The sequence below is a fragment of the Rhinopithecus roxellana genome, chromosome 21, assembly GCF_007565055.1.
Source record: "Rhinopithecus roxellana isolate Shanxi Qingling chromosome 21, ASM756505v1, whole genome shotgun sequence".
NCBI classification, from domain to species: domain Eukaryota; kingdom Metazoa; phylum Chordata; class Mammalia; order Primates; family Cercopithecidae; genus Rhinopithecus; species Rhinopithecus roxellana.
The window spans coordinates 63,556,506-63,574,334 of NC_044569.1; the positions used below are offsets into that span (position 1 = coordinate 63,556,506).

General features: G+C 43.6%; 1 protein-coding gene across 2 annotated transcripts in view; it reads right to left on the reverse strand.

The window, feature by feature from the left end:
- Window positions 1-7,310: 7,310 nt before the first annotated feature.
- CCBE1 (collagen and calcium binding EGF domains 1) overlaps window positions 7,311-17,829 on the reverse strand; it is a 259,040-nt gene continuing 248,521 nt past the window's right edge. For both annotated transcript variants that reach the window (XM_010376890.2, XM_030925704.1), the window contains 4 exons: window positions 12,357-12,496; window positions 12,223-12,258; window positions 11,110-11,145; window positions 7,311-9,172 (listed from right to left, as the gene is read on the reverse strand). In XM_010376890.2, the coding sequence (XP_010375192.2) occupies window positions 8,939-9,172; window positions 11,110-11,145; window positions 12,223-12,258; window positions 12,357-12,496 (446 nt within the window). In that variant the 3' untranslated portion in view covers window positions 7,311-8,938. The remainder of the gene's footprint in view (window positions 9,173-11,109; window positions 11,146-12,222; window positions 12,259-12,356; window positions 12,497-17,829) is intronic.

Sequence of the window (17,829 nt, forward strand, 5' to 3'; positions counted from 1 at the left end):
CTCATTAGGTGTTTCATTGCTGTGTGAACATCATGGGACATACCACTTACACAAACCTAGATGGCATAGCCTGCTACACACCTAGGCTATATGGTACAACCTATTGTTCCTAGGCTATGAACCTGTACAGCATTTTATTGTATTGAATACTGCAGACAATTGTAACACAATGGTGAGTATCTGAGTATCTAAACAGAAAAGTTACAGTACAAATACTGAATAAAGATAAAAAATGGTACACCTGTATATGGCACTTACTGTGAATGCAGCTTGCAGGACTGGAAGTTGCCGTAGGTGGGTTAGTGAGCGGTGAGGGAATGTGAAGACCTGGGACATTGCTACACTACTGTAGACTTTGTAAACACTGTACAATTAGGTTATACCAAATTTATTTAAAAATAAAGTAATTGTGTTATGTAATGGCCATCACATCACTAGGTAAAGCAGTTTTCAGCTCCCGTATAATCTTAGGGGTCTACTGTTGTATATGCGATCTGCCATTGACTAAAACGTGATGATGTGGCACCTGACCGTACACTGCTTCAATAGTTTCCGAATGCGTTTCCCTACTTCCATGCTTATCCTTTCAGCAACTCTCTATGTGTCCACTAGGAAATGCAAAGTCCTCTTGCAGGGCCTTAAGGCCTTGCCTCGCCCCTGTCTGCCTCTTCAAGGCATCTCCTACCCCATTTTGCCTCACTTATTCTGTTCCGGCAACATGGGTGGCCCCATTGCTACTCTTTGAGCACACCAAGCAGGTCAGCCTCAGGGTCTGGCTGTAATCCCTGTGTGGATCACTTTCATCTACAGGGCTCACTTCTCCCTTTGTTCAGGCCTCTGCTCTTACACCACCTCTCCAGAAGGCCCCATCTAAAGTACACACTCCCACCCTCTGTTCCTTTTTTTTTTTTTTTTTTTTTTTTAGGTGGAGTCTCGCTCTTTCGCCCAGGCTGCAGTGCAGTAGGCCGGATCTTGGCTCACCTCCTGGGTTCACGCCATTCTCCCGACTCAGCCTCGCGAGTAGCTGGGACTACAGGCGCCCGCCACCACGCCCGGCTAATTGTTTTGTGTTTTTAGTAGAGATGGGGTTTCACTGTGTTAGTCAGGATGGTCTCGATCTCCTGACCTCGTGATCCACCCGCCTCAGCCTCCCAAAGTGCTGAGATTACAGGCGTGACCCACCGCGCCTGGTCCTTCTGTTACTTTTCACTCCTCTACCCTAATTACGTTTCCCCACAGCACTTCTTAGCACTGATATATCGTGTGGTGGTTAATTTTACTGTAAATTTGGCTGGGCCACAGCACCCAGATATTTGGTCAAATATTCTAGATATTTCTATGAATGTACTTTTTAGACGAGAGTAACATTTGTATTAGTAGACTGAGTAAAGCACATTACCCTCCATAATGTGGGTGGGGATCATCCAATCAGCTAAGGGCCTTAATAGAAAAAGACTGACCTTCCAAACAAGGAAGAATTCTTCTAGCAGGAAGCCTGTGGACTCCAACTACAATGCCAGCTCTTCTGTCTCCAGCCTGTCAGCTTGGCAGATTTCACACTTCCAGATCTACAGTCGCGTGAGCCAATTTCTTAAAATAAATCCCTGTCTCTTGGTGCTGTTTCTCAAGAACCATGACTGATACATATATTTCTGTTTGTCTTCCTGGACCAGAAGTTATACTCCACCAGTGCAGGAACTTTGTACCATTCAATACTCTATCCTCACCCTCAATACGTTTTTGTTGAATGAAGTGAATAAGAATTTCAAGTTGGAAAAAAAATGGTGTTAAAGGAAATAAGCAGGATAAAGGTCAATAGGGAGAAAATGTCTTTCTTGTACTGGGTTGAAGTGTCCCCTCAGAATTCATATCTACGGGAGACTCAGAATGTGACCTTATTTGGAAATAATCTTTGCAGATATAATTAAACTGAGATGAGGTCACATTGCATTAAGCCAACAAGTAGTACCTTTTAAAATTATTTATTTCTTTTGAGAAGGAGCCTCGCTCTGTTGCCCAGGTTAGAGGACAGTGGTGCAATCTCAGCTCACTGCAATCTCTGCCTCTGGGGTTCAAGCGATTCTTGTGTCTCATCCTCCCAAATAGCTGGGATTACAGGCATGTACCATCATGCCTGGCTAACTTTTGTATTTTTAATAGAGATGGGGTTTCACCATGTTGGCCAGGTTGGTCTCGAACTCCTGACCTCAAGTGATCTGCCCACCTCAGCCTTCCAAAGTGCTGGGATTACAGGCGTGAGCCACAATGCCTGGCCACTAGTAGCATCTTTATAAGAAAAGAAAATAGGCACACGGAAGACTTAGAGAGGAGAATGCTGGAGACCACCATGTGAAGCTGCAGAGGCAGGAGGGTAGACCACCATGTGGTATTGGAGGTGAGGAACACTGAGACTGTGGGTAAACACCAGAAATGACACAGGGATGAGATGGTTGCTCCCAAGAGGCTCCAGAAGGTAAGGACCCTACTGACACATTGATTTCAGACTTCCAGCCTCCAGAACTGTAAGACAATAAATTTCTGTTGTTTTAAGCCACCCAGTTTGTGATACTGTTTTGGCAGCCTAAGAAACTCATCCACCCCTCCACCAGTTCCCCAGATCTTATGATCCAACTGCCGTCACCCACACATCTTGGCAGAGTTGCCTTTTCCTTGTGGACCACCCAGTGGCTGAGTGCCACTTCCCATTTGGCTGTCCTGTAACCCTGCATCTAGACATGAGCAAGGCTGTGGAAATTTGCACATGGAGCTGAGCTGGGGTGTTTCAAAGTTTTGGGCTTCAAAAGCATAGCGAGCTTTGTTAAAACTGCGGTGTCCTGGTCGAGAAGAAGCAAGCCTCAAATTTTGCTGGGAATCAAGACTGGAACACGTGATGTTACCCAACAGCTACACAGTGAGATGCCAAGAGGCCATGAGGACTGTAAGTGCTCAACCAGCTTTTGGTTGATTAAATTAAGAGGACTGGAAAAATTATATATGAAGTTGTCTCCCAGATTTCCATAATCTGCTATGTCACCTGGAGCCTTTGTAAAGCTGTTGTATGGGAAAGGCTGGGAGGGGCCATGAAGTCCTGTGCAGCTGGCGTGAATGCTGTTGGCTACTTTGAGCGTGCAGCTCTGGGAACGAGTGCATTTTGGAGCCAAGGGTGGGCTCCCTTGGCATGAACCCTTATTGGCTCTTGTAGTGCCTAACACTTTGTAGCTTATTGTGGTTTGTAATCACATATTTAAGTGATTATTTTGTCTGGAAGGATCCTTATCTGTTTTGCCAAAAATCCCCAGCAGGACAGGGATTAAGATGTTTTTGCTCCCAATTGTGTCTGCAGGGCATAGCACAGTGCCTAGATTGCAATAGGCACTTAAAAATATTTACTAACTGAAGTGAGATGTATAAATACAGGTTAAATTCAGGACACTAAATGCACCCTGCTAAGGATGGCTAAAGTCCCTTAGACATAAGCTCCCATTTTATCATACCACTACACTTCCCATATGGCCCAATTAGCTAAAATTTCCCTTCTCTTATCTTTACATAGAAGACTGTAGCTACCAACTCATGAGAGTTCCTCCCTCCAACTTTATTTTTAAGGTGGTCAACTTTCTCCCCACCCTAAAAGGAAATTTTTTCTTTTTAAAAATCCGCTTTATTCAAAAAGAGGCAGACTGGTTCCTGGGGTTTCTGTCTTTCTAGGGGAAAGTGCCACATTTAATACAACTTTTTTTTTTAGGGATGGGGTCTTGCTATGTTGCTCAGACTGGCCTTGAAGTCCTGGGCTCAAGTGATCCTCTCGCTCCAGTGTCTGGGACTACAGGCATGAGCCACTGCATCTCCCAGAGGAAATCCTACATGGAATTCTAATCCAAAACAGACAACTAGTTGAACACTGAGTCACTGTGAGTGCAGCGCTGGGGGCAGGGAGCACTCAATCTTCACAGGCCTCTCGTTTGTGAGCTCCTAAGGCAGCTCCAATGAGCGTCTAGAGGGTTCTTGGTTTGAAAATCTCACCCTGGGAATCTCAGCTAGGGAACTGGATCTCCGAGACCCACACTCAGCGGTACCTGGGCATTCAGACCTTGATTCAGATTCAGATGCTCTGACCACACCCAGACCTCAGGAGGTGGCTGACCCAGATTCCAGATTCCAGCTCTCAAGAGAAATGTACCTCTCCATCTCCTTGTTAACTGGGTAAAAAGATGACTTGCTTCACAAAACCAGGTGTCAGGACAAAACACAGTAGAGCCATGTAAGAAAAATAACTTTGTTATTAAGCATATACAATCATATCAAAAGTACTTCATAGTATCACATCCACAACTGTTTGAATGCTAGCTTGACTGTTATATGGACCTGTTACAAATAATGAACAACAGAGCTACTCCAGTACATGACTAGTCCCTGTGAAATAAAAACAGACCCATGGCACACATGAAATTCCTAAGGAGACTTGCTTTGATCCCCTGGGGGAATAAGAGGGTCCTTTTCTATGATTTCCCTAGAGCAGTAACATTTGTTGAGGGAGCATGTGAAGTTCATGATTATATGCCTTAACAATCACAGTCATGGTGTATTTTGTTTTCCAAATGGAAAATTATTTTTTGACTTGTTGTAAGATATAAATATTGACTGTGCCAGGAAAAAATTCATCTATTTCCCTGAACTCATTATTAATAACTTTAGATGACTCTATTCTACTTGTTGTTTGGCCTGGATTCCTGCTATAACTTTCCTTTTCAGGAAGGTTATCTGAAAGATGTTAACTCTGCAGAATGAGGCTGCTGTGGTTGTTTCTGAGGCATAGGCTGAGATGTGGGGAGAGATAGTGGGGAGTAACACCCAAAATATGATGGCGGAGTTGCTGCCTGAAAACCCACAGCAATGTCTGGCCTGGGGAAGCCTTCCCTTGCAGCCCTGGGAATAGGGCTCACCAGGCCCACAGTAATTATGAACCTTGGAAAGATGACCGAAGCCAGGGTGCTCTTCACGGATATTTGGTGGGGTAATACTCCCCTCTCCTTCCTTCCAAAACCAATGAACATTTATTATTTACTTGTTGGGCTATGACACACCTGTCTGAGTTTATACAGTAGAAATGACTTCCTGTGGTCAATAAATCCTATGGCAGATGTTGGGCACTAACTCAGAAGGTGAGAAAAGGCACCATCCTCTCTGCAGCCCCACTCACTTTTGGCACAGTATAGCTTATAATTTCTCCCTCTGGAACTGGGAAGGGAGGGGGATTTTCCTAAACTAAAATGCATGCCCTCCATGTACTATTTTCTTTTTTCTTTTTTTGAGATGGAATCTCACTCTATCGCCAGGCTGGAATGCAGTGGCACGATCTTCGCTCACTGCAACCTCCACCTCCTGGGTACAAGCAATTCTCCTGCCTCAGCCTCCCGAGTAGCTGGGACTACAGGCATGTGCCACCATGCCCGGCTAATTTTTTTTGTATTTTAGTAGAGATGGGGTTTCACCATGTAGGTCAGGATGGTCTTGATCTCCTGACCTCATGATCCGCCCACCTCAGCCTCCCAGTGTTGGAATTACAGGCGTGAGCCACCGTGCCTGGCCCCATGTAGTATTCTCAACAGCGTATTTTTATTCCCATTGCTTTCCAAGAACAGAGGTAACTTATGAGGTCCTGTGAAGAGGGTGCAAAAATCGAAGTCAACATTTCTACTAACAGGTTGAGGAGGTGTACAAACATCTTTTTCACTATAAAACATGAAATGCGCTGTAGCAAATCTTACCCCAGAAATGGTTTTCCTATTAGGTTTTGAGCAGAAGTCCTATTTAAACAGTAAAGCTTTTTCTATCTAGCTAAAAGATACATTAGAAATAATGATGCCTTATGATGTCCTATCTTTGAAAAATAAAATTTGGGCATAAAGAATACATACCAGTTTTGCAGTAGTCCAAGTTTTGAAAATCTGAGGATTAAAAATTATTTTCTAAATTAAATTGGTCCAGCAGATTGATGTTATAAAATACAGGTTACTATAAGTTTTGCTGGAGAATATTATCTGGAATAGTTTCATGAAATCCAGATACTACTACTTTCCATTAATTCTTTTAATATATTATTCTAGCCCATGGCCAAACATGCAGTTTGGTTGCATTTTATGAGCATTTCACAATAAAGGTCATATGTCTAAATACAGTTCACTGTCAAAGAAAAGGTATTAAAATTCCTCATTACAAAAAATCATAGATGGACCTAGCCATCTCTCATACAGCTTGTGCATAGTTGTGTGTGTGAGTGTGTTTTAAAAGCATTCATCCATTCACACCCTTTAAATACCATGCTCCACAAGCAGGCAAACATTAAATATATCCAGATGGAAATCAACAGCTGTTCACTTCCTCTCTTTATAAACCCGTGGTTGGCGTGACCTTCTGTCATGAATGTTGAATTTTGCAGAGAGAAGAAGGAAGAAAAGATGCTAGAAAAAGAGCACTAAGAATGTGTTTGCTTTCACTTTAAAAATGCTGGTGGACAGTCACCAGGACTTTTGCATAAATGAGACACAGAGGAGCAAAGTGTTCATCAAAGACTCAGCCACACGCTGACATGAGTCCTGCATTTCCAGCATGGTAGGAAGAAGGGAAGGAAGACTGTTGCCACTAGAGATTTGCAAAGCCCCTTCCTATCATTCTTAAGGGAGAAGACTGAAAGGTGGCATTCAAACACAACAAGAGGGATATTCTTTCTTTCTTTCTTTCCTTCCTTCCTTCCTTCCTTCCTTCCTTCCTTCCTTCCTTCCTTCCTTCCTTCCTTCCTTCCTTCCTTCCTTCCTTCCTTCTTTCCTTCTTTCCTTCTTTCCTTCTTTCCTTCTTCTTTCTTTCTTTCTTTCTTTCTTTCTTTCTTTCTTTCTTTCTTTCTTTCTTTCTTTCTTTCTTTCTTTCTTTCTTTCTCTTTCTTTCTTTTTTTTTTGACAGAGTCTTGCTCTGTTGCCTAGGCTGGAGTGCAGCAGCGCAATCTTGGCTCTGCCCCCTGGGTTAAAGCAATTCTCCTGCCTCAGCCTCCTAAGTAGCTGGGATTACAGGCATGTGCCACCACGCCCAGCTAATTTTTGCATTTTTAGTAGAGATGGGGTTTCACCATGTTGGTCAGGCTGGTCTCAAACTCCTGACCTTGTGATCTGCCTGCCTCAGCCTCCCAAAGGGCTGGGATTAGAGGCATGGACTACCATGCCCAGCCAAGAGGGATTTTCTTTAAGCAAGCTTTCACAGTAGTGGAGTTAAATTATGTGGGCTGAAAGGTGGAGGCAAAAACGCCAAAAAGAAATAGGAAAGGACATGGCAGGAAGGGAAATGCCACCATGAGCGAATATGAGTGTGAGAACGATCATTTGTGAAGCTCAACATAAGAGTGAAAGTCTCCCGCAAAGGCAGATGAACAGCCACTTTGTGTGTCCAGTGAGAAAGTGGACTGTGACTAACCTATAAGCTGCTCATTGGAACCAAGAGGGCCCTCAACAACGTTACAAAGGAGCAGATCATCCTTCTGGTCTCTTGCTCCTGGTACTTCTGAATGCACAACAAACCTTGACAGGAACATGCTTCCCTTTGGGACCCAGAGGTGCTCTGAGAAAACACTCTAACTCACTAGGAGGTGGAGAAATAGACCCTTTTCTGAACTGCTTCTCACATGCAGGGGAAAAGAAATCAAAGAGAGTGCCTGAAAGAACTGGAACTTGGACTAAATTAAAGAGGGAAGAAATGGGAATAGGAAGGAAGTTTTTGCAAACAAGGAAAACCACTGTTTTTTTTTCTCCCCATCCAAGATAACTTTCAATAGTGTATTATTCTCAATATGTTGATGGCAAGCTTGGTTGGCTCCAGACAAAAACTTGTAACACCCAAGGAGAGCAAATTTACCTACTGCTGCTGATGGCGTTAGTGAGGTCAACCCAAGCCAGCAACTTCCTTGCAGCCTTCAGCCCCACTGTGTATTGGTTCAGCCTGGATCATGGCACCTAATGGCACCTTCTGGGCACCTGCTCAGAACCAGGAATTCTGTGCCTCTCTCTAAGGTCAGCCACTTTATTGAACAAATAATCTCTGATGTATACAGCAGGCTCCACTCTTGATTAAATAGCTTTAAAATATTCTAGCAAACCAGAGCCCACTGTTTTAATGTGAATCCAGGCATTTCACTTTGTTTTTTGAAAAGAGGATTTAATCTTCTTCCCTAAATAGGATACTTACAGATAAGCATGGCATGAAACCTTAAGCACCATATTTGAATTTTAGAATGTGGCAATCTATGTAACAGTAAATATATGACTGTAATTCTTTTCTATCTTCTCTAAAAGTCATTCAGTTCTCTCCTCTCTTTAATTGAATTGAGAAATGTTTGACAAGGGCCTCCAAATTTAAAATCTACTGGAAGCACAAGGAAAAAGAATTCTCCACCAAAGTACATCTACACGTTTGTCCTCCCCACCCCTTTTTAACCGAAGAGCCCTAATTTTGATACTAGAGGAGTTACGGTCTACTCTGAACACACATCTTAGAAGTAGCCTCACATTTTCTTAGAGCTCACTTTGCCATTTTCCCTTTGGATACTCTGCCAAATTTACTTGAAGAATTTATGATTTAAGACACTGTGAAAGTACTTAAATCCAAAGTTCCTGGAAAAATAGGATGTAAACGAAAAGTTACAATGCAAACCACTCCAACGAACTCTTAGTAAGAAGCAGGTAAATCAATCATTCACTCCCATGTGTCTGCAGGCCTAAGAGGGGACTCTGACAATCGTATTGTATCTGGAAGAAGAGGAATAGAGAGATGTCAGGAAAAGAGAAGAGAAAATGTATGTTTTCTAGGTCTCCAGTGGTGTTTTTTTCTCTTTAGATGGTTTAACTGCAGATGAGTTGGTCTTTCTCTTCCTTTGGCATGACGGTGTTGGGATGTGCTATGGATAGAAGTCTCTGGGGGCTCTCAAGTCTCTTGTCTCAGTTCTTCTTGGGTGGTCGTCTCCAGAGCCCAGGTCCATGGCTTCTGGGTAGCTGGGAAATTCCTGAGGTAAAGGGAACTCCTCTGCTGAAGAGTGAGTCCGGTGCCCGAACACCTTGTCCTGCAGCTCGGTGATGTCATTGCGGATGTCAGCCAGCATAAGTAGCAGGAAGTCGAAAGAACCAGGGGGTCCCTGTGTACATGGGAGGAATCAAAGCTAGAATATGACAGACAGCAATGGCCTCCGGGGCTCCATGACTTGACCCGCTGCTTGCTGGCAACTACTTTCTCAATAACTGTGCCCCAAATGGAGTCAATGTGAGGACTGCTACAGGAGCCTGGGGGTCCTCCACATTGTTTTCTAATTCTCTTACTTCTCAGATGAGCTTTGGTGATGTATTCACCTTTCCTCCCTCCTAACTCTAGGCTTTATCAAATCCAGTAGAGGAAAGAATATAAGACAACTCTCCTAAGTAACTTTCCAAAGCAGTCTGGAAGATGCTTATGGAGGCAGCAGAGCAGTGGTTAAGAGACTGGGGTTCTGTTGGGTTTGAATCTCATCTCTGCTGCTTACTAACTGTGTGGTCTTAATTTCTTGTGGTTCAGTTTCCACATCTGTAAAATGGGGATAATAATAGTCCCAATTTCATAGGGTTTTATAGGGTTCATAAGTGAGGATTTAAATAAGTAAATGCACGTAAAGCGCTTTGAGCATAATATGTATTCAAAATGTTATCTGGGCCAGGAGTGGTGGCTCACACCTGTAATCCTAGCACTTTGGGAGGCCAAGGTGGACAGATAGCTTGAGCCCAGGAGTTCAAGACCAACCTGGACAACATGGTGAAACCCTGTCTCTACAAAAAATATAACAAAAATTTAGCCAGGTGTGGTGGTGGGCACCTGTGGACGCAGCTACTTGGGAGGTTAAGGTGGATGATTGCTTGAGCCCAGAAGGTCGAGGCTGCAGTGAGCCGAGATTGTGCCTCTGCACTCCAGCCTGGGTGACAGAGTGAGACCCTGTCTCAAAATTATTAAAATGTTTATAAGATGGCCGACTATAAGCACAAACTAAATGAAGTTGAGAGGATGTTGTAAAGACGTCAACTCCTCATCATCTAGGAAAGGTCCAAACAAAAGCTTCCTAATTTTTCTATGTATTGAGTATCCTTTATCATCATATAGTATTTACTAAGCCTTAATTTTATAGAGTGCTGTGTGGGGCATGGTAAAAAAGAAATGCATAAACACGCATGTTCTGGGCTTGTCAGAAGTTTGTAGTAAAATCGTTATCACTTCCCACAACTGCTGCAGCAGCAGCAGGCACTATGGAAGCAGAGCTTACACCGTAAAGCACTAAGACAGGCATAGGATTTTCATATCATTTGACCCTCACAATAGCCACTTGAGGGATGGCAGGTCAGATTCCACTATTGCCACTGCACAGGTGGGGGATGAATACCCAGAGACCCTCAGTGATGTGCCATGGTCAGAAAGCTAGCAGGTAGAAGAGTTGAGATGGGAACCCATGACTTCCACCTCTGTGGCTACGGCTTTTGGATTTCAGAAATGATACTTCTTCAGAAGCAGTGAAGTGGTTTGAATTTTCTATGCTTCTGAATACTACTATTTCTCATTTTTAATCTCCCAGACACTATGCATATATGCAGCTAATTTCTTCTCAGATCCTAAACAGCCCTGCATGGTTTTGCACTTTTTAAGAGGAGATGGCCATCTGACTTGCTAGGGTTGTAGCAGTGGCTAAATTCTCAAGTATGCAGAGTTATGATTTAAACCCACAGATTTCTTTCCTAGACCTTTCAAATGTTTTATGATAATACTTGGAAACAGACTCATGGCATAGTAGGGTTTTGAGCTTTAGGAAAGACATTTTAAATGAAGATTAGCCATGATAAAAGAAAAAACAACAACAGAAAACAAGTTTGAAAAATAAATCCAAACTAGCAGCTAAGGTCTTCTATGACTGTCTTCCTAACCACAGAGTTCTGCTCAGGTGGGCTGAGTGGCATCAGGAAGGGGCGGGCCTTTGCTACTAGACCGACCTATAGGCTCATCAGAGCTGCATCCCTGAGAACATTCCCCTGGAGAAGCAGGACACAGAGTGCTACTTACTGGAGACCCTCTGGGCCCAGGCGCTCCTCTCTCCCCCTAAAAACAGAAAGGCCAGGGTTAGCTTTCTAGAGCACATGGATACCACAATAATAGTCTCTATTTATACGCCCACCATAACCACTTCCCTGCACAAAACAACAAATATTTTCTATAGAAAACATATGTAAAACTGAGCTGGACTCACGGGACCACTTATTTGAACAGGACTGCTTGGGTCAAATGTTTCTCATTCTGATTTCCCTTGAGCCCATGTATTTTCAAACCTTCCTGGCAAGAGGAATGTTTGTATTTCCCAGCAGTATGTGGAGTAACAAACTTTCTGAAGTATCTCACACTGACTTCTTTGTGAGGCAAAAAAGAGAAGGCAGCTCTCAGAGGGGAACCACCCTGTTGCAGAAAGAATGGAGCATCTCCTGTTCCTGACTTGAAAATCTCACAGAAATGGAAACACACAAAACGCTATCCTGTAAAGCAACACTGGTTAAAGAGAAAAGCACATGTGAGTATCACAATGCAGAGGCTCACTTAAAATTTACAGGGGTAATTTTTCCTACGACTGGTTGTGGTGGTTGTTTTTGTCTTTGGGGTTGGTTTCGGAATTTAAGAAAATGGCTTTTCAGATTTTGTTCCCAGCTTTGGGGAAAAAGTTATATCTGGTATCTGTGTCTCACTTTTGCTGCATGCAAAATGGGGATGGTAAACAGTAACTGGTGAGCTTTCCTCGATGTCAGTGCAAGAGGTAGAAAGTGAGAGACCTTCAGGCCAGGAGCGGTTCCTCACGCCTGTAATACCAGCACTTGGGGAGGCCGAGACAGGCAGATCACCTGAGTTCAGGAATTTAAGGCCAGTCTGGGTAATACGGTGAAACCCCATCTCTACTAAAAAATCCAAAAATTAGCCGGGAGTGGTGGTGCATGCCTGTGGTCCCAGCTATTTGGGAGGCTGAGGCAGGAGAATTGGGCTTGAGCCTGAGAGGCAGGGGTTGTAACGAGCCAAGATTGTGCCATTGCACTCCAGCCTGGGTGACAGAGCAAGACCATCTCAAAAAAACAAAACAAAACAAAATCGAACGTGAGAGACCTTTAGCTTGTGAGGACCACTCATAAGGCTTACCTTAGAACCATCTCTTCCTGGTGCACCTGGTGGACCCTACAATACAAAAGGATCTGGTTTAACCACAGGGAAAAGCATGGGACAAAAACACATTTTCCCCCAAACAGGAAGTGGATCTCTGATAAGATACTGACCACAGGGCCCCTCCGGCCTTGTTTAATGTGGGACAGATCAGGAGATGGTCCCATGGGTCCCATTGAGCCCCGTGGACCGGGCTGCCCAGGAGGGCCTGGCATACCGGGGAAGCCTGGGCTTCCCTTTGGTCCTGGTGAGCCTGTAATCAAAGAACACCTCATTAGCTCACAGCACACGAGAAGGACGAAGGGCCCTGGCTAACAAGAGTCCAGGGCCCCTGCAGTCATTTCTCTTTGTACTCTCTCTGCCTTTGCCTTCTGACATCTGCATCAGGATGTCCCACGGGCATTTTAAACTTGACGTGGTCAAAAGCAGCTTCCCCATCTTCCTCTCTTTTCACAGACCGCCAGTCACCCATCCACTCAAGCCAAAAACCGGAGAGTCTTCCTCTCTATTTCCCTATTTCTGCAACCTTGTGTTTGAATCAGTGGCCAGCTCCTGTGCATTTTACCTCTTTAACATCTCACAGCTGTCTGCTCCCTTCTCTTCACTGGATCACAGCCGAGTAGCGGCCACCACAGCAGAGAAGTGGTTATCGTGGCAGGAGAGCAGTTAAGAGTACAGGTTTTAGCATCAGGGAGACGTGGGTTTGAATCTGACAAGTTGCCTGAGCTATCTGAGCTTTAGTTTCTCATCTCATCTGTAAAGCTGGGCTAATAAAAATCTTCCTTAGGGAGTAGTTGTATTAAATGAGATTTCAGATATACACACACCACTTAGTATAGTACTTCCCACATAGTACTAAAACAAATCTGTTAGGCCTTCCTTATATTTGCCTTGACTCTTGCCTCATTGCTAGTCTCTCTGCCCCCCAGCAGCCTTGTTTACCCCTCGCCCATTTTTGACATCTCTATAGGGATGACATATCTAAAACAAGTCTTACTATGTAACCCACCTACTTTCAACCTTTTGGTGCAAATGTCTCAAGGCACTGGGTGGGTCAGCAAACTCACTCTTTCTTGCAGGCCCCAGAGAAATATCCCTTAATTCTTAGTGAGGGGTAGGAAATGTTCGTCTGGCCTAGATTTGCCACAGACAGAAGGCATGCTGGGGAATGAGTCGGCAGGTGTGGGGAAGATCATCTCACCCCAAGGCCCACAAGCATAGGTCATGCTTGGGATTGCAGCTAGAGCAGAACTAAAAATGTCCCCTTGCCCCCAACTCTAGCATGGAGTAAGTAATAGCAATCTACCACTGGGGGAAGGGCAACAGTGTGGGGAGAGAACCCCTCTGTGGCACAGGTATGTGTGTGTAGAGGCTGCTGAAAGCTCAGAGTATAAACACTGAGAAAAATCCACTGGTAACCAAGGCATCCACTAAGTATAAGGAAACAGCATCCTACCACTGGAGGAATTATTTGAAGACTGTGGAACACAAAGTAAATGTAGTGACAATAAAGCCAAAACCCAGCTGTTATTCAGTAGGCTGACTTCACTTCCCATGGCAGTGGCCTGACAAAAGAAGAGGGTACCCATCTCCAGGAGTGATAACTACGTACCTCAGTCTCTACTGTTTCTCTGCAAATGATGTCTGGCATTCAATCCAAAACTTTCAGGCACATAGAAAAAAGGGCCGGGCACAGTGGCTCATGCTGTAATCCCTGCACTTTGGGAGGCTTAGGCGGATGGATTACCTGAGGTCAGGAGTTCAAGACCAGCCTGGCCAACATGGTGAAACCTCATCTCTACTGAAAATACATAAATTAGCAAGATGTGATGGTGGGTGCCTGTAATCCCAGCTACTCGGGAAGCTGAGGCAGGAGAATTGCTTGAATCTGGGAAGCAGAAGTTGCAGTGGGCCAAGATTGCACCATTGCACTACAGCCTGGGTGACACAGTGAGACTCCATCTCAAAAATAAAAATAAAATAAAAAAAAATTCAAAACAAAAGACCCATTGTCAAGTGATAGAAGTGATAGAACAATCAGCAGGACAGGCCTCAGAGGGGACCCAGATGTTGGAATAATGAGATATGGGCTTTAAAATAACAGTATGTGAAAGGGGCTGGTGGAAAAGATAAACAGCTTCTATGAACAGATGAGGGATTTTAGCAGAGAGATGGAAATTAAAGGAAAAAAGGCAAATGGAAATATAAAATACAATATCATATATGAAAATGATATAAGCTCATCAGTAGACTGCTCGCAGCTGAGCAAAGACTCAGTGAACTTAAAGATAAGTCAATAGTTACTCAAAGAGAATCACAAAGAGGAAAATAAAATGAAGCATCCAAAAGAGGTGAGATAATATCGAACCATCTAAAATAAGTGTAACTGGAGTCCAAGGAGAAAAAGAAGACCCTACAGTGGCTCCCCTCTGCGTAAAGAATCAAGCTCCAACTCCTCAGCATAGTATCCTTGTTCATGCTTGTCTTTCTTGCCAGCATTTTTCCCACAATTGCCTCCTTCCTAATCGCCCCATAGTCCCATCCTCCCTGAATAAACCATGCCATGGCACACAATCCAGCTCACACTATTCTCTCCTTTTGTGCCTTGTCTCCATCACCACAGATCACCTATCTCCAAAAACATTTCAACATCTCCCGCATTGTACCAACAACTATCATCAGACAGGCACAAAAATAGATGACTTGTTGTTAAATTCGGTATAGTCTTAGTGCTGTGTCGATACAGGCCTCTGAAAGTAAGAATTAACTGCTTACTTCATTGTACATGCTTGTAGTATATCTATAGTATAATGTATGTGTGTTTATATACATTCATGCACTGCACATGTGTTTTCTGTTTATGCATATCGTTTTCTTCTGAACATTCTTAACATTTAAAAATTGGGGCCAGGTGTGGTGGCACATGCCTGTAATCCCAGCACTTTGAGAGGCTGAGGTGGGCAGATCACTTGAGGTCAGGAGTTTGAGACCAGTCTGGCCAACATGGTGAAACCCCATCTTTTATAAAAATACAAAAATTAGCTGGGTTTGGTGGCAAGCGCCTGTAATCCTAGCTGCTTGCGAGGCTGAGGCAGGAGAATTTCCTGAACCTGGGAGGCGGAGGTTGCAGTGAGCCGAGATTGTGCCACTGCATTCCAGCCTAGGCAACAGAGTAAGACTCCATCTCAAAAATAAATAAATAAATAAATAAATAAATAAACAAAAATAAAAATTGGGAGATTTCATAGAAAAACCTGGGTTCCTGGCTCTGGTTTGAAACAGGAAGCACAAAAACCACAATTCCATCAGCAGCACAACCAACTGGAGTTCTCAGAAGGGGCTGCCCCTTTACGTGGGGTGAGTGCTCTCCGGTTTGGTTCAGTTCCCTTGCTTCCGACTGCTCCTGCCCAGCTCCCTTCTACGTATCCATGCGACCTGCCCATCTCTGTAGAGGTTGAGGGGTTTTGTTTTGTTTTTTAATTCTTTTCAGAGGCCTGTATCGACACAGCACTGAGACTATACCGAGTTTAACAACAAGTCATCTGTTCTTATGCCTGTTGATAATAGTTGCTTGCATGTGTGCCAAAATATGGTCATACCGCCTTATCGTGGAAACTGATGGGGAAGAGGCCTTTAGGCGTCGTCTACGTTGACCCACAGCAGAGTTGTAAACAGCCGCTTTGTATTGGGTTGGGTTTGTGGCATTTCCCCACTTGTGTGTGGAACACAGCATGTCTGCCCACACCGGGGACTCTAGGGGATATCTTGCTGGCTCAAGGGCCGTGGTTATGTAAACTCTGGGGCAGCACCTGGGTACAGACATCAGCATGTTCACCTCTGCTTTAGGCCTTGAACATCAGCTGGGGGGATGAGGGAAGAGACAGTGGGGACCTGGCGAGCATTTTTAAAAACTTGTGATAAAAAATACACAAGACAAAATTTGCCAACTTTTTTTTTTTTTTTTTTTTTGAGATGGAGTCTTGCTCTGTCACCTAGGCTGGAGTGCAGTGGTGCGGTCTTATCTCATTGCAACCTCTGCCTCCTGGGTTCAAGCAATTCTCCTGCCTCAGCCTCCCAAGTAGCTGGAATTACAGGTGCCCACCACCACCTCTGGCTAATTTTTTATACTTTCAGTAGAGACGGGGTTTCACCATGTTGGCCATGCTGGTCTTGAACTCCTGACCTCAAGTGATCTACCCACCTTAGCCTCCCCAAAGTGCTGGGATTACAGGCGTGAGCCACGGCCCCCAGCCCATCTTAACTATTTTTTAAATGTAGTGTTTAGTAATGTTAACTACATTCCCATTGTTGTGCAACAGATCTCTATAACTTTCTCATCTTGTAAAACGGAAACTCTAGACCACTGAATAACACCCCATTTTCCACTCTGCTCAGTCCCTGGTCACCACTATTCTACTTTCTGTTTCTATGAATTTAATTATTTTAGATACCTTATATAATTAATGTGTCATTTTTTAACCAGCTTATTTCACTTAACCTAATATCCTTAAGATTCATCTATATTGTAGCCTATGTCAAAATGTCCATCTTTTTAAAGGCTGAATAATATTCCATTGTGCGTGTACGTCACATTTTGTTTCTCCATCTTATCCATTGATGGACACTTGGGTTGTTTCAGCCTCTTGGCTATTGTGACAAGTGCTGCTATGAAGATGGGTGTGCGAGCATCTCTTCAAGATCCTGCTCTTAATTCTTTGGGGTATATGCCCAGGAGTGGGATTTCTGGATCTCATTTATAGATATAGTTATAGATATAGATATTTTTTGAGTTAGGGTTTCTGTTGCCTAGGCTGGCCTCGAACTCCTGAGCCCATGTGATCCTCCTGCTTAAGCCTCCTGATATGTTTAATTTTTTGAGGAATCTCCACACTCTTTTCCACAGTGACTGAACCATTTTACATTCACATCAACAGTGCACAGGGTTCCAATTTTTCCATATCCTTGTCAATATTTATTTTCTTGGGTTTTTTTTTTCTTTTTTCTTTTCTTTCTTTCTTTTTTTTTTTTGAGATGGGGTCTTGCTCTGTCACACAGACTGGAAATGCAGTGTTATGTTCATGGCTCACTGTGGCCTTGACCTCCTGGGCTTAAGCCATCTTTTACACCTCAGCCTCCTGAGTAGCTGGGACTATAGCCTGGCTAGTTTAAATTTTCTTTTAATTAGACAGGGTCTCCCTGTGTTTCCCAAGCTTGTATTTTTTCAAAAATAGTGGCCATCCTAATGGGTGTGGGGTGGTATCTCACTGTGGTTTTGGTTTGCAATGCTCTAATGATCAGTGATGTTGAGTATCTTTTAATATGGATTTTGGCCATTTGTATATCTTCTTTGGAGAAATGTCTATTCAAGTCCTTTTCCCATCTTTTTAATCAGCTGCTTTTTTTGTTGAATACGGAAGTTCTTATATATCCTAGATATTAACCCCTTATCAGATATATGATTTACAATTATTTTCTTCCATCCTGTAGGTTGTTTTTGCCCTGTTGATTTTGGCTTTTGAGACACAGAAATTTAAGTTTGATGTAGTCCCATTTATCTACTGCTTTTGCTGCCTATGCTTTTGGGGT